Consider the following 22,650-nt stretch of genomic DNA (forward strand, 5'->3'; position numbering starts at 1 on the left):
TATAAATATATATATATATATGTATACTGTGGCTACAAAGAGCAGGTCAGAGGCTGCACATTTTGTGGTGAGTAACTCACCACCTGACTCCCCAAAGCCTGTCTACCACCTACAGTATTCAAGGGGTGTGATGGAAGCTTGACACCAAGATAAAGAATCCCACCTATCACCTTAAGCCATTAGTGTCAGCACTATGTAGCATATAAAAGTTACAGTGCAGCAAGTCACTAAGGCTCCTTCAGCAGTGCCTTCCAAACCTGGGACCAGTATCTCCTAGAAGGACTGGGCAGCAGGCACACAGGAATACCATCTGCAAGTTCTCCTCCAAGTCATCACCATCCTAACTTGGAATTATACTGCTGTTCTTTCACTGACACTGTGTAAAAATGCCAGAACTCCCTCCCTAACAGTATTGTGGGCGTATTTACATCACATGGACTACAGCGGTTCAAGGTGGTTCACCACCACCACCATCTTAAGACCAATTATGGTTGGGTGACAAATGCACATCCCAAGAACAAATGAGGAAAAGCTGCAGTTGAATTTTTGTGTGTCATGTAATAGATATGATTCTGAGAGGATAACTGTCAGGCTACTGTTTGAGTAACCTGTTCTACAACTCTCCCAGTAAGTAAGTATGTAAGTAAGGAGGACTTTGCAGGGTCATCTGAAATGCAATTTTTTATTTCCCAAACTTCGTAGCAATGTTTTTTAGGGCATTAAGAGTCAATCACACTGAGTTCTTTGTAGGCCAGATCAGGGTATGGTTTGCAGTGTCGCCACCTTAAACATTAGTAAAACAGTTAATATAACAGTCTGGCTGTTTACCAGATTTATTGAATTAATTTGGTAAGTTGCTGCTATGAGTTTTGAATGCAACCTCTGGCTTACTAAACTAGGACCATAATCAGTACAGTATACCAATGTATCGCCAAAAGAAATTTTTGGTCTCCTTATCTAAGGAAGGATGTACTTGCAATAGAGGGAGTGCAGCGAAGGTTTACCTGACTGATTCGTGGGATGGTGGGACTGACATATGAGGAGAGATTGAGTTGATTAGGATTATATTTGCTGGAGTTCAGAAGAATGAGGGGGGATCTCAAAGAAACCTATAAAATTCTAGCAGGACTAGACAGGGTAGATGCATGTGCCCAATGGTGGGTGAGTCCAGAACCAGGGGTCACAGTCTGAGGTTATGGGGTAGACCATTTAGGACTGAGATGAGAAATTTCTTCACCCAGAAAGTGGTGAGCATGTGGAATTTGTTACTACAAAAAGTAGTTGAGGCCAAAACATTGTATGCTTTCAAGAAAGAGTTCGATATAGCTCTTGGGGTGAAAAGGATCAAAGGGTATGGGGAGAAAGCGGGAGCAGGCTATTGCGTTGGATGATCAGCCATGATCATAATGAATGGCTGAGCAGGCATGAAGGACCAAATGGCCTACTACTAGTTTTTATGTTTCTATTATCTTCAATGATGTAAGTTTTGGTGTGAGGAGAAACTGCTGGACTGTCAACTGGAGGGGATAGTTATCTAGGCACAGCCTACCCTGAATTAAAATGTTTTGGAAACGATGTCAGTTTTATAAGAATTTGAATTTATATAAACTAAATTGTATAATTTTAAAGGCAGGGGATGCTACAGGAACAGAGACCTAAGGATGTATGTACATATTCGCAGATAACAATACAAGTTGAGATGGCTGTTTAAAAGCTGATGGGGTCCAGGGCTTTATTAATAGAGACTATAGGTTAAAAAAGCAAGGAAGCTATGGTGACCCGTTATAAAACACTGGTTTGACCTCATGAAGTTCTGCACATGCTTGGGTAGGTGGTGGCATAGTGGTATTGTCACTGGACTGGTAACCCAGAGACCCAGGGTATTGCTCTGGGGACCTGGATTCGAATCCCACCATGGCAGATGGTGGACTTGGAATTCAATAAACACCTGGCACTAAAAGTCTGATGATGACCATGAAACCATTGCTGATTGTCATAAAAACCCATCTGGTTCACAAATGCCCTTCAGGGAAGGAAACCTGCTGTCCTTGCCTGGCCTACATGTGACTCCAGACCCACAGCAATGTGGTTGACTCTTAAATGCCCTCTGAACAAGGGCAACTAGGATAAGCTGGCCCTGCCAGTGATGCCTACGTCCAATGAACGAATAAAAAAAAACACACTTTAGGAATGGTGTGACAGTATTAGAGGATGCAGAAGAGATTTACTTGAATGATACCAGCCTGATGCACTTGGAGAAGGTTAAGGGGAGATCTGATAGAAAATCATGAACAGTTTTGACAGATTAAATAAGAGTCAGTAATCTGAAGTTGTGATGGACAATAAAACTAGGACAACATGAGGAAAAAAACTAAGTGAGTTATCTGCAGTGCACTCTCTGTCTGAATTGCTGATGAAAACAGATTCAGTTGCAACTTTCAAAAGGGTATTGTATAATCATTTCAAGGGAAACAATTTACAGGGTTAGTAGGAAAGAGCAGGGGAGTAGGGTTAGTTGGATAGCTCATTCAAAGAACACTCACAGGCACAATGGGCCAAAAGGCCTCGTATGCTACATGATTCTATGTAGCCCCTTTCCCAACTTCAAGTTGTCCGAAAGTGTTTTACAGCCAATAAAGTACTTCTGGCATGTAAGGAAATCTGGCGACAAGTTCCTGCACACAGTGAGATAGTGACCAGAAAATCTATATTACTGATATTGGCTGAGGAATAAGTATTGGGCGAACTCCTCGACTGCGCTTCGAATAGCGCCGTGTATTCTTTTACAACTACCCGATGGGGCAGTTCAGGGCCTCGATTTAAAATCTCATCCAAAAATACAACACTCCTCTGCATCACATCACTGAAATAGAAGCCCTAAATTCTCTGCTCAAGTCTCTGTGATGAGACTCTAAACTACAACCTTCTGCTGATTCGGGTGAGTGCCACCACTGAGCCACGGCTGACTTTACTAAATACCTCCTAGGAGTGCAGAATGCACTGTACCTTAAGCATGTGAGATTACCCAGAAATAAATTTCATGGTAAAACTGTGCAGATTGTTCACCACATTCAAACACAATGCAGTAACAATACTCCATACTTGCTGGAAAAAAACTCTGTTGTTTGGAGGACAAAATCTGATACAGCATTTCTCAGAGCTTCTAGTGAATTGTGTTATTCTTGAATAGATCAACCTGATCAAACAAGTTTCTTTCATAAATTAATTTCTTTCTGTAAATTTCTCTTAAAGTGAATGGTCTGTAATGCATGGAAATAGCTTGTCTAGACCAAGTCCTGTTTACCTATCACCCTTGTGCTTGATGAATGACTTTGGCTCCTGGCCTGGCAATGCCGTGATTTAAAAAAAATTTCATCCTAGTTTTACAAATCTCTTCATGGCCTCAGCCCCATCCTATTTCTCCTCCAGCTCGGTAACCCTTTTAGATCTCCATAAGCCTTCAATTCTGGCCCTGATTTTAAGGACTCAACCATTTGTGGTTGTGTTTTCATCCCAAGGCTCTGGAATTTCCTCCCTAAACCCATCTCTTTCCTCCTTTAAGATGCCTTTAAACATACCTCTGAACAAGCTATGGATCACTTATCCTATCCCCTTGCGTGACTCGGTCAGTCTTTGCTTGATGGTGTTCCTGTGAAGCACCTTGGGATATTTTACTAAATTAAAGATGCTACATGAATGCAAGTTGTCGACTAGTGAAGGAACATGAATGCAAACCAGTAGGTATGATTTTTTTAAAATTCATTCACAGGACGTGAGCTTCACCGGCTTGGCCGGGATTTATTGCCCATCCCTAGTTGCCCTTGAGAAGGTAGTGGTGAGCTGCCACCTTGAACTGCTGCAGTCCATGTGGTGTAGGTACACCCACAGTGCTGTTAGAGAGGGAGTTCCAGCATTTTGACTAGTAAGAATGAAGGAACAACGATATATTTCAGGATGGTGAGAGACTTGGAGGGAACTTCGAGGTGGTGGTGTTCCCATGTGTCTGCTGCCCTTGTCCTAGTTAGTAGTGGTTGTGGGTTTAGAAGTCGCTGTCTAAGGAGCATTGGTCGGTTCCTGTGTGCGGTGGTGAAGGGAGTGATTGTTTGTGAATGGGGTGCCAGTCAAGCAGGTTGCTTTGTCCTGGGTGGTGTCAAGCTTCTTGTGTTGTGGGAGCTGCTGTCATCCAGGCAAGTGGGGAGTATTCCATCACACACCTGACTTGTGCCTTGTAGATTGTGGACTGGCTTTTGGGAGTCAGGAGGTGAATTACTCGTCGCAGGATTCCAAGCCTTTGATCTGCTCTGGTACCCACAGTACTTATATGACTAGCCCAGTTTAGTTTCCAGTTAGTGGCAACACCCGGGATGTTGCAATTGGGGGATTTAGTGATGGGGATGCCATTGAAAGTCAATGGACAGTGGTTAGATTCTATCTTGGAGATGGTCATTCTCTGGCACATGAGGCACGAATGTAATTTGCCACTTGACAGCCCAAGCCTGGATATTGTCCAGATCTTGCTGCATTTGGGCGTGGACTACTCCAGTATCTGAGGAGTCGCAAATGGTGCTGAACATTGTACAGTCATCAGTGAATATCCCCCCCCACTTCTGACCTTGTGATAGAAGAAGAGTCATTGATGAAGCAGCTGAAGCTGGTTGGGCCTAGGAAACTGATGAGAGCTCCTGCAGTGATGTCCTGGAACCGAGTTGATTGACCTCCACAACCATGTTCCTTTGTGCTAGGTATGAATCGAACCAGTGGAGAGTTTTCCAAATTCCCAGTGACTCCAGTTTTGTTAGGGCTCCTTGATGCCACACCCGATCAAATCCGGCCTTGTGGTCAAGGGCAGACACTCTCACCTCACCTCTGGAGTTCAGCTCTTTTTGTCCACGTTTGAACCAAGACTGTAATGAGGTCAGGAGCTGAGTAGCCTTGGTGGGACCCAAACTGAGTGCCAGTGAGCAGGTTATTGCTAAGCAAGTGCCATTTGATAGCACTGTTGATGACGCCCTCTGTCACTTCACTGATGACTGACGGTGGACTGTTGGGGCAGTAATTGGCCAAATTAGATTTGTTCTGTTTTTTGTGTACAGAGCTTACTTGGGGAATTTTCTACATTGTCAGGTAGATACCAGTGTTGTAACTGAACTGGAGCAGCTTGGGTAGGGGTGTAGCAAGTTCCGGAGCATGTCTTTAGTGCTGTTGAAGGATATTGTCTGGGCCTGTAGCCTTTGCTGTATCCAGTGCCTTCAGCTGTTTCTTGATATCACATGGAGTGAATTGAATTGGCTGAATTCTGGGATTTGGCCTCCTGAAGAGGCAAAAATGGATCATCCACTTTGCACTTCAAGCTAAGATTGTTGCACACTGTACCTTGGGCGAGGGACTTCAAGTGGTGTTCAATCTGGAGCAGTACTGATTCATCAGTTGAGGGGGGTGGGGGGGGTGGTACATGGCAAAGGAAACCTGCTGATTACCATGTTTGACCTGACGCTGAGAGACTTTGTGATCCGATGTTGAGGACCCCCAGGGCAACCCCCTCCTGACTGTTTACCACTGTACTGCAGGTGGGATAGACATTCCCAATGATGGTGGTCTTTGGGACATTATCTGTAAGGTATGATTCTGTGAATATGACTACATCCTAGGCTGTTGCTTGACTAGCCTGTGGGATAGCTCTTCCAATTTTGGAACTAGCCCCCAGAAGCTAGTAAGGAGAACTTTGCAGGGTCAACAGGGCTCAGTTTGCTGTTATTGTTTCCTGGTGGCCCGTACGGTTTCATTCCTTAGACTTTTTAGCGGTTTAGTACAACTGACTGGCTTGCTAGGTCATTTTTGAGGGCATCTAAGAGACAACCACATTACAGTAGGTCTGGAGTCACATGTAGGCCAGACAAGATAAGGGCAGCAGGTTTCCTTCCCTAAAGGACATTAGTGAACCAGCTGGGTTTTCCTGACAATCGGCAATGGTTTCATGGTCGTCATTAGACTTTTAATTCCAGATTTTTATTGATTTCAAATTCCAGCATCTGCTGTGGTGAGATTCGAACCTGTGTCCCCAGAGCATTACCCTAGGTCTCTGGATTATCAGTCCAGTGACAATACCACTTCACCACCTTTGTCCCAGCCAGTTTGGCTTATTTATGTTATATTTATATCAGAGTTACTTGGCATAAAATAGATTCTATAATATATTAGTGCACATATTGAGGGGTGAATTCTACCACACCAGCAAAAAGCTGCATTCATATTTGTTGGAATAGTTGAAAGTCCTGATTCGTGACTTTCTTTTTTGGCTGCAGAACCTTCCTGATTGAGAGAAGTCCATAACAGGCAAGCAAACAGAAAACTGTATTGTTGGTCTCTATGACTGGACCGAGCAATGAAGAGTCATGTCAGCCATTTATATGGCTGCTCTAGTGCTGTTGTTTCTGGGGAAACAAAAACACTTGAGGTGGATCTTGTTATTTGTGACAGCATTACTGTCTCATTTTGTATCCAGTACAGCTACCAAAGAGAATTGTGTGGGTTCCTTTATATACTTATACTCTGACCCACACAATTCCCTGATATTTGCTGCACCCAGTGTACTCAGACATTGACCCAGGGCAATCCCAGTCCCCCAGTGCCTGGAAAAAATCAAAATCCCTGAACTGTCGGTAGGGCATTTTATTCTGAAGTTGACCTGAATTTCATTTATTTCTGGAATTAATGTTCTAGAAATGTTTCTCATCCACACTAGCACACCCCTTCTGTGTAAAATAGTGTTTTATTTTTAAAAAGACCCTAACATTCAGTTGGAGTAGGACCAGCCAGCCAATCTAGTTTTATTGAGCAACGTAGCCTAATCTGCCACCTCAAGCTTATTAACATTCTCTTGCTGTTATGCTTCTGGATAGCTTCAAAACCTGAAAGGAACTTTTTTATGTTACTTTGTGACCATCATATGAAGGCTAAGCAGGTGAAGCTAAAACTTGGTTTTTCCTCAATCTTAGTGTAGTTTTAACACTGCATACATAACTTGCTTTCTGCACATTGTTTTGCTTCTCTTGATGCTTGGTGAATTTCATTGTATTTCTATTTTCATTTTGCTTCCTCTAGTAATAATCTGAAGTGATTCAGAATTAAGCATTTGTACAGCTAAGGAAAATATCCAGTCCAATATGGAAGCAACCTCTTTAAGTTCCTGCGAATTAGGTTTTTCTCCTTGCAGGTGGAGGTCAAAGAATCACAGACTGTACCAAATCTGGGCAGTCTAATGTTTCTCAAGTAGCACAAAAGTAAAATACTGGAGATGCTGGAAATCTAGGACAGGCAGCATGTGGAGCGAAACAGAGGTAATGTTTCAGGTTGATGACCTTTCATGCTGACTATTAACAGCCTTATTTTGTTTCTTAAGTGCTGTATATGCCAATGTTATAATAATGGTAGACTGTATAGCTCTTTAAAAATTAGTCCAGAAAAAGGCAAACATTTTAATTTTTAATTTTCTTTTCTAAAGGAAGCAGTTCCCTTGCTACACACAGCAGATCCTCACAGAACACTGCAATGAGGTGTGGTTCTGCAAGTTCTCCAATGATGGCACTAAATTAGCAACAGGGTCCAAGGACACCACAGTTATTATATGGCAGGTTGATTCAGTAAGTACCATGTTTATGGGAAACTTGGGCTTTTCTTAGCCTTTATTTGGATCACCATGCTTTCACTTTGTGATAAATTGCTTTCATAAACTCAGCATACACTTTTTCCAAGGAATTGCATTGTTTCAACCACAGTGCTTAAAAACCTGTCATTAAATTATATCAAATCATTAATAAACTGTACTCTACATGTTGTCTGAAGTGCAGCATTTCCACAAATAGTTTTTTCCCCTCAACCTTTTCCTCATTAATGCTGGTAGCACTGTAGTAGCTCGCCCAAGCAGCAACAGTCATTCATTGTGTCTGAGTCTATGCTTTATCCATAGAGAGGAGTTGCCAGTTTTGTTCTTGCCTGAATTCCATGGGGAATATCCAGAAGAAGTTGAAGCTAAATTTTTTTTCTGGGAAAACAGGACAGCTGGAGTAGGAAGTTGGGGAAGTAAAAGACTGAAAGTAATGGGAGCTTTTCTGAGGTTGGTGGTGAGGCCCATTTTGGGAAAATGCAAAGGGTAACTTTTACTGAGCATTGAATTCTCCCACGTCAGTTTATATGCAAATGCTAGATGCTCCAAACAGAAGGTGTTCCAATTTCCCAGCATTAATAGACCTCATCGGGATAGCACAAAAATTAATAAAGATACAATCGGATTAGAACGTAGAGAATCTCCAGTGTTGAATTGTGATGAAGCATTCAGCTCGTATTTCTCTGTCAAAATGACCTCAGGACATCTCAGCACTTTACAGCCAATATAGCACTTTTTAAAAAGTACAGTCACTGTTGTAAGAAAAGCAGCAGCCAATTTGCCCACAGCAAGCTCGCATAACAGCAATATGGTAATGACTCGATAAGCTTGTGTTTCTTCGAGATGTTGCTTGAGGAATGAATATTAACCACATCAATGGGGCTAACTCCCCTGCTCTTCTTCGAACAGTGACATGGGATTTTTTACGTTCACCTGAGTGTGCATCCTGCATCTCAGTCTGACGTCTCGTCTGATAGATGGCACACCCATCACTGCCAGGCTCCCTCAGATTCTCAGCCTAGATGTTTGTGCTAGAGTCTCTGGAGGGGCGAACTTAACCCACGATCTTTATCTTGGAGAAGAGAACATTGTCAACTGAGCCATACCTTTACACAGGCAGGACAATGGGGCTGTATTAAGGAGGAGAAATTGGAAGTTGAGTCGAAAACATGGAAGCAACGGGATCCAAGGTCCACGACTGTCTGTTGTGCAGCATTATCCTAATTTTTTTTTTATTCATTCATGGGATGTGGGCTTTGCTGGCTGGGCCAGCATTTATTGACCATCCCTAGTTGCCCTTGAGAAGGTGGTGGTGAGCTGGCTTCTTGAACTGCTGCTGCCCATGTGGTGTAGGTACACACACAGTGCTATTAGGGACAGAGTTCCAGGATTTTCATCCAGCGACAGTGAAGGAACAGCGATATGTTTCCAAGTCAGGATGGTGAGTGACTTGGAAGGAAACTTCAGTTGGTGGCGTTCCTACCTACCTGCTGCCCTTGTCCTTCTAGATGGTAGTGGTCGTGGGTTTGGAAGGTGCTGTCACAGGAGCCTTGGTGAATTCTTGCAGTGCATCCTGTAGATGGTACACACTGCTGCTACACTGCATCGGTGGTGGAGGGAGTGAATGTTTATGCATGTGGTGCCAATCAAGTGGGCTACTTGAGTGTTGTGGAATCTGCAGTCATCCAGGCAAGTGGGGAGTATTCCATCACACTTATTCTTTGTAGATGGTGGACAGGCTTTGGGGAGTCAGAAGGTGAGTTACCCGTCACAGGATTCCTAGCCTCTGACCTGCTCTTGGAGCCACAGTATTTATGTGGCTAGTCCAATTCAGTTTCTGGTCAATGCTATCCGCCCCCAGGATGTTGTTAGTGGGGGATTCAGTGATGGGAATGGGAATGCCATTGAATGTCAAGGGGAGATGGTCATTGCTTGGCACTTGTGTGACGTGAATGTTACTTGCCACTTGTCAGCCCCAAGCCTGGATATTGTCCAGGCCTTGCTGCATTTGGGCATGGACTGCTTCAGTATCTGAGGAGTCACGAATGGTGCTGAACATTGCGCAATCATCAGCAAACATCCCCACTTCTGACCTTATGATGGAAGGCAGGTCATTGCTGAAGCACCTGAAGATGGTTGGGCTGTGGACACTATCCTGATGAACTCCTGCAGTGACGTCCTGGTGCAGAGAGAGAGGCGAGGGGCCATTAAAGAGTTCGAAGAGAGAGAGACGAGAGTTCATTGAAGAGTGTGGAGAGAGACACGCGAGGGAGAGCAACTGATTGGTGAGTAGGATTGGTGAGAATTTCTAGCCTTTAAAGTGTTGTGTTTAGGCCTCTAGTCTTATTTTTCTTTTTCTGAAAAATAGCTTAAGTATAAGATCGATACTGGTGTGTAAAAAAAAAAAGCTACTATGCATTGGTGGTGGACAGAGTGAATGTTTGTGAATGTGGTGCCAATCAAGCGGGCTGCTTTGTCCTGGATGGTGTCAAGCTTCTTGAGTATTGTGGGAGCTGCACTCATCCAGGCAAGTTGGGGAATATCCCATCACACTCCTGACTTGTGCCTTGTAGATGGTAGACATGCTTTCAGGAGGTGTGTTACTCATTGCAGGATTCCTAGCTTCTGACCTGCCCATCAGTGATGGTAATGCCATTGAACATCAAGGGGTGCTGGTTAGATTCTCTGTTGCTGGAGATGGTCATTGCCTGACACTTAAGGCATGAATATCACTTGCCACTTGTCAGCCCAAGCCTGGATATTGTCCAGGTCTTGCTGCATTTGGACACGGACTGTTTCAGGACCTGAGGAGTTGCGAATGGTGCTGAACATTGTGCAATCATCAGCAGACAACCCATTTCTGACCTTATGATGGAAGGAAGGTCATTGATGACGCAGCTGAAGATGGTTGGACTGAGGACAGTACCCTGAGGAACTCCTGCAGTGATGTCCTGGAGCTGAGATGACTGGCCTCCAACAAACACAACCACCCTCCTTTGTGCTAGGCATGAATCCAACCAGTGGAGCGTTTCCCCCGATTCCCATTGACTCCTTGATGCCACACTTGGTCAAATGCGTCCTTGATGTCAAGGACCACCCTTGACCTCGGGAGTTCAGCTCTTGTCCATGTTTGAACCAAGGCTGTAATGAGATCAGGAACTGAGTGGCCCTGACAGAACCCAAACTGGGTGTCAGTGAGCAGGTTATTGCTAAGCAAATGCTGCTTGATAGCACTGCTAATGACCCTTTCCATTACTTTACTGATGATCGAGAGTAGACTGATGGGGTGGTAATTGGCCGGGTTGGATTTTTCCTGCTTTTTATGTGCAGGACAAAATTGGGCAATTTTCCACTTAGCCAGTGTTGTTGCTGTACTAGGACAGCCTGGCTTGGGGTGTGGCAAGTTCTGGAGCACCAGTCTTCAATACTTACCAGAATGTTGTCAGGTCCCATAGCTTTTGCAGCATCCAGTGCCTTCAGCCGTTTCTTGATATCACATGGAGTGAATGGAATTGGCTGAAGACTGGCACCTGTGATGCTGGGGACCTCCAGAGGAGGCAGAGATGGATTATCCATCAGCACTTCTGGCTGAAAATTGTAGCAAATGCTTCAGTCTTATCGTTTGCACTGATGTGCTGGGCTCGTCCATCATGGAAGATGGGGATATTTGTGGAGCCCCCTGCTCCAGTGAATTGTTTAATTGTCCACCACCATTCACAACTGGATATGGCAGGACTGCAGAGCTTAGATCTGATCCGTTAGTTGTGGGATCGCTTAGCTCTATCACTTGCTGCTTATGCTGTTTGGCATGCAAGTAGTCCTGTATTATAGCTTCACTGGGTTGACACCTCATTTTTAGGTATGCCTGGTGCTGCTCCAGGCATGCTTTCCACTCTTTCTTTGAACCAGGGTTGATCCCCTGATTTGATGGTAATGGTAGAGTGGGAGGGATATGCCGGGCCATGAGATTACAGATTGTGTTCGAGTACAATGCTACTGCTGATGGCCCACTGTGCTCGTGGCTGCCTAGTCTTGAGTTACTAGATCTGTTCGAAATCTATCCTATTAGCATAGTGTTAGTGCCACACAACACGATGGAGAGTCATCAGTGTGAAGGCGGTACTTCGTCTCCACAATGACTGTGCGGTGGTCACTCCTACCGATACTGTCATGGACAGATGCATCTGCGGCAGGCAGGTTGGGTGAGGATGAGGTCAAGTATGTTTTTCCCTCTTGGTTCCCTCACCACCTGCCACAGACCCAGTCTAGCAGCTATGTCCTTTAGGACTCTGCCTGCTCGGTCAGTAGTGGTGCTACTGAGCCACTCTTGGTGATGGACATTGAAGTTCCCCACCCAAAGTACATTCTGCGCCCTTGCCACCCTCAGTGCTTCCTCCAAGTGGTGTTCAACATGGAGGAGCACTGATTCATAAGCTGAAGGAGGGTGGTACGTGGCAATCAGCTGGAGGTTTCCTTGCCCATGTTTGACTTGGTGCCATGAGACTTCATGGGCTACAGAGTCGATGTTGAGGATTCCCAGGGCAACTCCCTCCCGATGGTATACCACTGTGCTGCCCCTCTACTGGATCTGGGCTGCTGATGGTGGTGCCTGGGACATTATCTGTAAGATATGATTCCGTGAGGATGAATGTCAGGCTGTTGCTTGACTAGTCTGAGACATATCTCCCAGTTTTGGCACTAGCCCCCAGAGTTAAGTAAGGAGGACTTTCCAGGGTCAATTAGGCTGTGAATGCCATTGTTGTTTCTAGTGCCTAGGTCGATGCTGGGTGGTCCGTCCGGTTTCATTCCTTTGTCGTGACTTTGCAGTGGTTTGATACAACCGAGTGGCTTGCTTGGCCATTTTAGAGCCAACCACATTGTTGTGGGTCTAGAGTCACATGTAGGCCAGACAACAGATTTCCTTCCCTAAAGGCTATTAGTGAATCAGATGGCTATTAGTGAACTATCGACAATGGTTTCATGGTCATCATTAGACTTTTAATTCCAGATTTTTTTCATCTGCCGTGGTGGGATTCGAACCAGGTCCCCAGAGTATTAACCTGGGTCTCTGGATTATTAGCCCATCACCTCCCCCAAGTGTACTAATAACGTCGTCATGCTCTACTAATGGGACTTTGTTGATTTCCTGTTTTTTTTTCTGTTAGGACACTCATCAACTTAGGTTGCTTAAAACTTTAGAGGGTCATGCTTATGGAGTTTCATACCTAGCATGGAGTCCAGATGATAATTACCTTCTAGCCTGTGGCCCTGATGACTGCTCTGAATTATGGCTTTGGAATGTGCAGGTAAGGAACACTAATGAGAATGTCACGGACATGAATATTATTGGTACAGATAGTATTCCTAACTGACTACACTGGGTGCAACCTTTTAAAATAGGAATGTAGGAAGGAGCATGGGAGTAGGAGTACATTCGGCCCCTCGAGCCCGCTCAAGCATTCAACTAGATCATGGCTGATCGTCTATCTCAATGCCATCTTCCCACATTATCCCCATATCCTTGATGACAGTGGTATCTAGAAATCTGTCGACCTCTGCTTTGAGCATACTCAATGACTGAGCCTCCGCAGTCCTTTCAGGTAGAGAATTCCCAAGATTCACCACCCTTTTAGTGAAGAAATTCTCCTCATCTTGGTTCTAAAAGATCTTTCTCTTCTGAGACTGAGCCCCCTATTTCTAGAGCCCACAATTAGAGGAAACATCTTGCATCGACCTTGTTGAGTCCTGTAAGAATTTTGTACACTTCAATGAGGTCACCTCTTATTCTTTTAAATTCTAGAGGATGCAGACCCAGTCTCTTCAATCTCTCCTCATAGGACAATCATGCCATCCCAGAGAATGGCGTGGTGAACGTTTGTTGCACTCCCTGTCAGTATATCCTCCTTTAGCTAAGGAGACTAAAACTGCGCACACGACTCCAGGTGTGTGGTCTCACCAAGGCTCAATGCAACTGCAGCAAGACTTGCTTATCCTGTACTTGAATCCCCTTGTAATAAAGGCTAATACACTATTTGCTTTCCTAATTGCTTGTTGCAGCTGCATGTTAGCTTTCAGTGACTTATGAACAAGAACACCCAGGTCCCTTTGGCCATCAACGCATCCCAATCTGTCCCCATTCAAGAAATACTTTATTTCTGTTTTTCCTACCAGAGTGGATAACTTCACATTTTTCTACATAATATGCCATCTGTCGTGTACTTGCCTATTCACTTAGCCTGCCTAAATCCCCTTGAAGCCTCTTTGCATCCTCCTCACAACTCAGATTCCCACCAGGTTTTGAGTCATGGGCAAACTTGGAATTATTACAATTTGTTTCCACGTCTAAATCATTGAGATAGATTGTGAGTAGTTGGGGCTCAACGACTTATCCTTCTGAAAATCCAAATGCATCCACTGGTTCTCCCTTATCTCTCCTGCAAGTAATATCCTCAAAATAACTCCCAGAAGATTTGTCAAACACTGTTTCTCTTTCAGAAACCAATGATGACTCTGCCCAATCTCTAAATGCAGAGTTATCATATCCTTTATAATAGACTCTGGCATTTTTCCTACTAATGTCAGGCTACAATTCTGAAACAGTTACAAAATGAATGATCAGGAATCAGAAGGACTAGTAAGTCTGCTAAATCTTCCAAGTTTTCGCTCTTTATTTAGTGCACTGCTAATGCACATCTATACAGAGTATAAAATTGACTCTACCTTGCCTGGACTACTGTTCTCAAAATGGCTGACATCCAAGACACTTTACATAAGTGACTGCAGGTTCCTGATGTCACCTGTTAACCTGTGAGGTGGAATTTATGCTGAAAGCCTCCGTAGCATGCATCAAAAGAGAGGTTAGCGAGATCAGGAATAGGAGAATAGCCCAGATGAAAGGGTGGCTGGAGAGATAGTGTAGGAGGGAGGAATTTAGATTCCTGAGGCATTGGGGCCAATTCTCAAAGTCATTGAGGTCTACAGCACAGAAAGAGGCCCATCGAGTCTGCGCCGGTCAAACAAGTGCCTAACTATTCTAAACCCATTTTCCAGCACTAGGCCCATAGCCTTGTATGCCATGGCATTGCAAGTGCACATCCAAATACTTCTTAAATGTTATGAAGGTTTCAGTGTCTACCACCCTTTCAGGCAGAGAGTTCCAGATTCCCATCACCCTCTGGGTGAAAAGATTCTTCCTCACATCCCCTATAAACCTCCTGTCCCTTACCTTAAATCTCTGTCCCCTGGTTATTGATTACTCCACCAAGGGGAAAAGTTCCTTTCTGTCTACCCTATTCATGCCCCTCATAATTTTATACACCTCAATCTCTTCTGCTCCAGAAAAATAACTCCAGTCTATCCAATCGCTCCTCATAATTATAACTCTCCAGCCTAGGCAACATCCTGGTAAATCTCCTCTGCACTCACTCCAGTGCAATCACATCCTTCCTATAATGCGGATTCCTGAACTGCACACAATACTCTAGCTGTGGCCTAACCAGCGTTTTATACAGTTCCACATAACCTCCCTCCTCTTATATTCTATGCCTTGGCTAATAAAGGCATGTATCCCATATGACTTCTTAACCACCTTGTCTACCTGTTCCGCTACCTTAAGGGACCGGTGGACATGCACACCAAGGTCTCTCTGATCCTCGGTACTTCCCAGGGTCCTACTATTCATTGTGTATTCCCGTGCCTTGTTTGTCCTGCCCAAGTTCATCACCTCACACTTATCTGTATTAAATTCCATTTGCCACTGATCAGCCCATCTGACCAGCCCATTTATACCCTCCCGTAATCTAAGGCTATCTTCCTCACTATTTACCACCCCACAAATTTCTGTGTCATCCACGAACTTACTGATCAACCCTCCTACATTCAAATCTAAATCATTTATATATACCACAAACAGCAAGCGACCCAACACCGATCCCTGTGGAATTCTGGGGAAGATGGGACTTGTACAAGCTGGACGGGTTGCACCCCAGTCGGACCAGGACCAATAGCCTCGCAGAGGTGTTCGCTAGTACTGTGGGGGAGGGTCTAAACTAGATTGGCAAATGGCTGGGAACCTGAGTGGGGATACGTAAGAGAGGGAAACACAGATAGGAATGAAAGAAAAGTAGGAAGCAAAAATGGAAGTCAGAAGAAATGAGGGCTAGCAACAAATAGGGTCATAGTACAAAAAAAATGTGTAAAAATGTTAAAAAGAACAAAGAAAAGTACAGCACAGGAACAGGCCCTTTGGCCTGCCAATCATATTGCCCGTCAACTAAAACATTTTGCAATTCCGGGGTCCGTATCCCTTTATTCCCATCCTATTCATGTACTTGTCAAGCTGCCTCTTAAACACCACTATCATACTTGCTTCCTCCACCTCCTCTGCCAGTGAATTCCAGACACTCACTAACCTCAGCGTAAAAACTTGCCCCGCACATCTCCTCTATAGTTTTCTCCTCACACCTTAAATCTATGTCCCCTGATAATTGACTCCTCCACCCTTGGAAAAAGCTTCTGACTATCTAATATATCCAGTTCTGTTGAAGGGTCATGAGGACTCTAAACATCAACTCTTCTTCGCCGATGCTGCCAGATCTGCTGAGTTTTTCCAGGTAATTCTGTTTTTCTTCTGACTATCTACTCTGTCCATGCCACTCATAATTTTGTAAACTTCTGTCAAGTAGCCCCTCAATCTCTGTCGCTCTAGTGAGAACAATCTGAGTTTCTCTAACCTCTCCTCATAGCTAATAACCTCCAGACCAGGCAGCATCCTGGTAAACCTCCTCTGCACCCCCTCCAACGCCTCCATATGCTTCTGGTAATGTGGCGACCAGAATTGCACGCAATATTCCAATTGTGGCCTAACCAAGATTTTGTACAGCTGCAGCATGACTTCACTGCTTTTATACTCAATACCCTTGCCAATGAAGGCAAGAATGCCATATGCCTTCCTGACTACCTTATCCACCTGCGTTGCCACTTTCAGTGACCTGTGGACTTGTACACCCAGATCCCTCTGCCCGTCAATGCACTTAAGGGTTCTGCCATTTACTGTATAATTCCTGCCTGTATTAGACCTTCCAAAATGCGTTACCTTGCATTTGTCTGGATTAAACTCCATCTGCTATTTCTCCGCCCAAGTCTCCAACCGATTTATATCCCGTTGTATCCTTTGACAATCCTCTTCACTATCTGCAACTCCTCCAACCTTAGTGTCGTCTGCAAACTTACTAATTAGCCCAGTTACATTTTCCTCCAAATCATTTGCGTATACCACAAACTGCAAAGGTCCCAGCACTAATCTCTGCGGAACTCCACTAGTCATAGCTCTCCATTCAGAAAAGCACCCTTCCACTGCTACCCTCTGTCTTCTATGACCAAGCCAATTCTGTATCCATCTTGCCAGGGCACCTCTGATCCCATGTGACTTTACCTTCTGTACCAGTCTGCCATGAGGGACCTTGTCAAAGGCCTTACTGAAATCCATGTATATAACATCCACTGCCCTTCCATCGTCGATCATCTTTGTCACTTCCTTGAAAAACTCGATCAAGTTAGTGAGACCTGACCTCCTCTTCACAAAACCATGCTGCCTCTCACTAATACGCCCATTTGCTTCCAAATGGTAGTAAATCCTGTCACGAAGAATCTTCTCCAATAATTTCCCTACCACTGATGTAAGGCTCACCGGCCTTTAATTTCCTGGATTATCCCTGCTACCCTTCTTAAACAATGGAACAACATTAGCCATTCTCCAGTCCTCCGGGACCTCATCCGTAGCCAGTGAGGATACAAAGATTTCTGTCCAGCAATCTCCTCCCTTGCCTCCCTCAGTACTCTGGGGTAGATCCCATCTGGCCCAGGGGACTTATCCACCTTAATATTCTTCAAGACGCCTAACACCTCATCTTTTTTGATCTCAACATGATGCAGGCTATCTACACACTCTTCCCTAGACAAATCGACCGCTAAGTCCTTCTCTTTGGTGAATACTGATGAGAAGTTTTCATTTAGTATCTTTCCCATTTCTTCTGGCTCCACACACAGATTCGCACCTCTGTCCCTGAGTGGGCCTACCCTTTCCCTGGCTACCCTCTTGCTTTTTACATATGTATAAAAGGCCTTGGGATTTTCCTTAATCCTGGTTGCCAGTGACTTTTCATGACCCCTTTTAGCCCTCCTGACTCCTTGCTTAAGTATCTTCCTACTTTCTTTATATTCTCCATGGGTTTCATCTGTTCCCAGCCTTCTAGCCCTTACAAATGCTTCCCTTTTCTTTTTGACTAATCTCACAATATCCTTCGTTATCCAAAGTTCCTGAAACTTGCCATGCTTATCCTTCATCCTAGCAGGAACATGCCGGTCCTGAATTCTTATCAACTGACATTTGAAAGCCCCCTACATGTCAGTTGTTGATTTGCCCTCAAACATCCATCTCCAGTCTAAATTCCTCAGTTCCTGCCTAATATTGTTATAATTAGCCTTCCCCCAATTAAGCACCTTAACCCGAGGACTCCTGTTATCCTTATCCACCAGTACCTTGAAACTTACTGACAAAAAGACAAGCCTATAGGTAGTGTATCTGAATGCACGGAACAATTGCTGCAATAAGGTAGACGAATTAACAGTGCAAATTGACGATATGATTATGATTACGATTACGGAGACATGGCAACAGGGTGATCAAGGTTGGGAACTGAATATCCAATGGTACTCAATATTTAGCACGGACAGGCAAAAAGGAAATGGAAGTGGCATGGCATTTAGTCAAGTATGAAATCAGTGCGATAGTGAGAAAGGATATTGGCTCAAAATCTAGATGTCGAATCAGTCTGGGTGGAGCTAAGAAGCAACAAAGGGTGGAAAACATTAGTGGGAGTTGTCTCTAGGCCGCCAAACATACAATAGGGTGCAGCATTAAACAGGAAATTAGAGATGCACGTAACAAGGGTGCTACAGTAATCATGGGTGACTTTAATCTACATATAGACTGGGCAAATCAAATTAGCAATAATACTGTGGTGAATGAATTCTTGTGTGTGTGAGATGGTTTCTTAAACTAGTATGTCGAGGAACCGACCAGGGAACAGGCTATATTTTCTTATTCATTCATGGGATGTGAGCTTCGCTGGCTGGGCCATCATTTATTGCCCACCCCTAATTGCCCTTGAGAAGGTGGTGGTGAGCTGCTCTGAACTGCTGCATTCCATATGGTGTAGGTACACCTACAGTGCTGTTAGGAAGAGAGTTCCAGGATTTTGACTCAGCGACAGTGAAGGAACAGCGATGTATTTCCAAGTCAGGAGGGTGAGTGACTTGGAGGGAAATTTCAAGGTGGGGGTGTTCCCATTTATCTGTTGTCCTTGTCTTTCTGGATGGTAGTGGTCATGGGTTTGGAAGATGCTGTTGAAGGAGCTTGGTGAATTCCTGCAGTGCACCTTGTAGATGGTACGCACTGCTGCTACTGTGCATTGGTAGTAGAGGGAATGAATTTTGTGACTGTGGTGCCAATCAACCATCACTTTGTCCTGCTATCCTAGATGTGGTATTGTGCATGGTCAAAGGGCTCTCCGTTTCTTCTTTGCACAGAGGTCCGAGCAATCCTCCATCCACCACCACTCTCCTCCATCTGGCTGAACTTGTTCTCTCACTGAACAATTTCTCCTTAAACTTGTCTCGCTCCCTCCAAATGAAAGGTGTGGCTGTGGGTACCCAAATGGGCCCCAGTTATGCCTGCCTCTTGTTCCAGTCCTACTCGGGCTCTGTCCCACAACTTTTTTTTCAGTACATCGATGATTGTTTCGGTGCTGCTTCTTGCACTTGGCTGGACCTGGATACATGTATCAATTTTGCTTCCAATTTCCATCCCTCCATCACTTTCACATGGTCCATCTCCGACAGTTCCCTTCCCTTCCTTGATAGACTGTCCACCAGTATTCATTACAAGCCCACCGATTCCCACAGCTACCTCGACTACAGCTCCTCATACCATGCTTTCTGTAAGGACTCCATCCCATTCTCTCAGTTCCTTTGTCTCCTTCATATCTGTTCTAATGATGCCACTTCCCTAAACAGTGCTTCTGACATGTCTACCTCCTTCCTGAACTGAGGTTTCCCACTCATGGTGGTTGACAGGGCCCTCACACCCCCTCTCCTCCAGAACCATGATAGGGTCCCCCTTGTCCTCACTTTTCACCCCACCAGCCTCTGCATTCAAAGGATCATCCTCCGCCATTTCTACCAACTCGAGCATGATGCCACCACCAAACACATCTCTTCCCCCTACTGTAGGGACCCTTCCTCTGGGACACCTTGGTCCACTCCTCCTCCACCCCCAAGATCTCAACCCCCTCCCACGGCACTTTCCCATGCAATCGCAGAAGGTGCAACACCTGCCCCTTTACTCCCCCCTCCCCCAACCCAAAGGCCCAAACACTCCTTTCAAGTGAAGTAGCAGACGGGGTGACTGATTTGTGGAATACCTTCGGTCTGTCCACAAGCATGTCGCTTGCCATTTCAGTACACCATCCTGCTCTCATGCCCACGTGTCCGTCCTTGGCCTGCTGCAATGTTCCTGCTCAACGCTAACTGGAGGAACAGCGTTTCATCTTCCGACTAGGCACTTTACAGCCTTCTGGACTTAACATTGAATTTAACAACTTCAGACCATGAACACTCTCCTCCATCCTCACCCCTTTTTGATCCCCTTTTTTCAATATTGATTTTTATTTTGTAATTTTATCTATATTTTTCCCACTTATTTTCATTTTTTAAAAATTTACTTCCATTTCTACTCATTGTTCTATCCCCACCTTTTATCCTATTTTCGATCTTTATTCCCACTACCATCCCACCCCCACTAGTGCCATTTGTCACTTGCTCATTCTGCTTCCTACTCTTAATGTCACCATTAGCACCTCCTTTAGCCAGTACCGCCACCATTAACACCTTTTTGACTTTTTGTTTATGACTCCTTTTGCAATTTCTCCTTTTCTCCACCTATCACTGCCTTCTATCCAGCTTCACCTGTTCCAACCCCCTTAAACAGTATATATTTCAACATTTTTATTTCTCTTTCGCTCTGAAGAGTCATATGGACTCAATGGTAACTGTCTTGTCTCTCCACGGATGCTGTTAGACCTGAGTTTTTCCAGTATTTTTTTTGTTTTTGTTTCAGATTTCCAGCATCTGCAGTGTTTTGCTTTTAATTAATCTTGTGCGGGGTTCTTTAGGGAACAGTGACCATAACATGAAAGAATTCTTCATTAGGATGGTAAGTAAAGTAGTCCGATCTAAACTCGGGCCATAAATCTTAATAAAGGAAACTACGAAGGTATGAGGCAGAAGTTGGCTAAGATAGATTAGAGAACTTCATTAAAATGAATGATGGAGGATAGGCAATGGCTGATATTTAAGGAACAAATGTATGCTTTGCAACAGTTATACATTGCTTTCTGGCACAAAAACACAACAGGAAAAGTGACCCAACCATGGTTCACAAAAGAAGTTAAGGATAGTATTAGATCCAAAGAGGAGTCATATAAAGTTGCTAGAAAAAGTAGCAAGCTTGAGGATTGGGAGCAGTTTAGAATTCAGAGGAGGACCAAGAGATTGATTAAGAGGGGAAAAAGAATATCAGAGGGTAAACTTGCAAGGATCATAAAAGCTGACTGTAAACTGTAAGTATGTAAAAAGAAAAAGATTAGTGAAGATAAATGTAGGTCCCTTACAGTCCAAAACAGGATAATTTATAATAGAAAACAAGGAAATGGCAGAGCAATTAAACAACTACTTTAGTTCTGTCTTCACAGAGGAAAACACAAATAACTTCCCAGGAATACTAGGTAATCTAGGGTTTGCTGTGAATGAGGAATTGAAGGAAATAATATTACTAAAAAAAAAGTGCTGGAGCAATTAATGGGCTGAAAGCTGATAAATCCCCTTGGCCCCATAATCTACATCCCAGGATACTAAAGGAGGTGGCTGTGGAAATAGTTGATGTGTTGGTTGTCATCTCCCAAAATTCTGTAGATTCTGGAACAGCCCCAGCAGATTGGAGGGTGGCAAATGTAACCCCACTATTTAAAAAAGCAGTGGGAGGGGAGGAACAGCAAATTTCAGACTGGTTAGCCTAACCTTAGTAGTGGGAAAATGCCAGAGTCTACTATGAAGTCTATGATAAGTCACTTAGAAAATATCGATGGGATTAGGCAAAGTCAATATGGATTTATGAAAGGGAAATCATGTTTGACAAACCTACTGGAGTTCTTTGAGGACGTAACTAGCAGAATAGATAATGGAGATCCAGTAGATGTGGTGTATTTGGATTTTCAGCAAGCTTTTGATCAAGTCCCACATAAGAGGTTAGTGTGTAAAATGAAAGCACATGGGATTGGGGGTTATATATTGGCACGAATTGAGGATTGGTTAGCAGACAGAAAACAGGAATAAATGGGTCTTTTTCGGAGTGGCATGTGGTGACTAGTGGGACACTGCAGGGATCAGTGCCAGGGCGTCTGTTATTCATAATATACATCGGTGATTCGGATAAGAGAGCCGAATGTAATATTTCCAAGATTGCTGACGACATGAAACTTGGTGGGAATGCGAGCAAGGAGCACAGTGTTAAGAGGCTTCAAGGCAATTTTGAAAGGTTGAGTGAGTGGGCAAATACATGACAGATGCAGTATAACATGGATAAGTGTGAAGTTCTCCACTTTGGTAGGGAGAACAATGGCAGGGTATTACTTAAATGGTGATAGATTGGGAAATGTTGATGTACAAAGGATGTCTTTGTACACCCAATCACTGCTGCACCTGCATGCTTGCTTTCAAACAGTTAAGTCAAATGGTATGTTGGCCTTCATTGCAAGACGACTTGAGCAAGGACTAGTCATGTAAATACTGTGGCTACAAGAGCAAGTCAGAGGCTAGGAATCCTGCGACAAGTAGCTCACCCCCTGACTCCCCAAAGCCTGTCCACCATC

General features: G+C 44.2%; 1 protein-coding gene across 10 annotated transcripts in view; it reads left to right on the forward strand.

Annotated features, from left to right (window-relative positions):
- Window positions 1-22,650, forward strand: part of LOC121278405 (WD repeat-containing protein 26) — a 118,812-nt gene that overhangs the window by 57,253 nt on the left and 38,909 nt on the right. For all 10 annotated transcript variants that reach the window (XM_041188790.1, XM_041188791.1, XM_041188792.1 and 7 more), the window contains exons 7-8: window positions 7,502-7,640; window positions 12,829-12,969. In XM_041188790.1, coding sequence (XP_041044724.1) covers window positions 7,502-7,640; window positions 12,829-12,969 — 280 coding nt within the window. The remainder of the gene's footprint in view (window positions 1-7,501; window positions 7,641-12,828; window positions 12,970-22,650) is intronic.

The sequence above is a fragment of the Carcharodon carcharias genome, chromosome 5, assembly GCF_017639515.1.
Source record: "Carcharodon carcharias isolate sCarCar2 chromosome 5, sCarCar2.pri, whole genome shotgun sequence".
Taxonomy (NCBI): Eukaryota; Metazoa; Chordata; class Chondrichthyes; order Lamniformes; family Lamnidae; genus Carcharodon; species Carcharodon carcharias.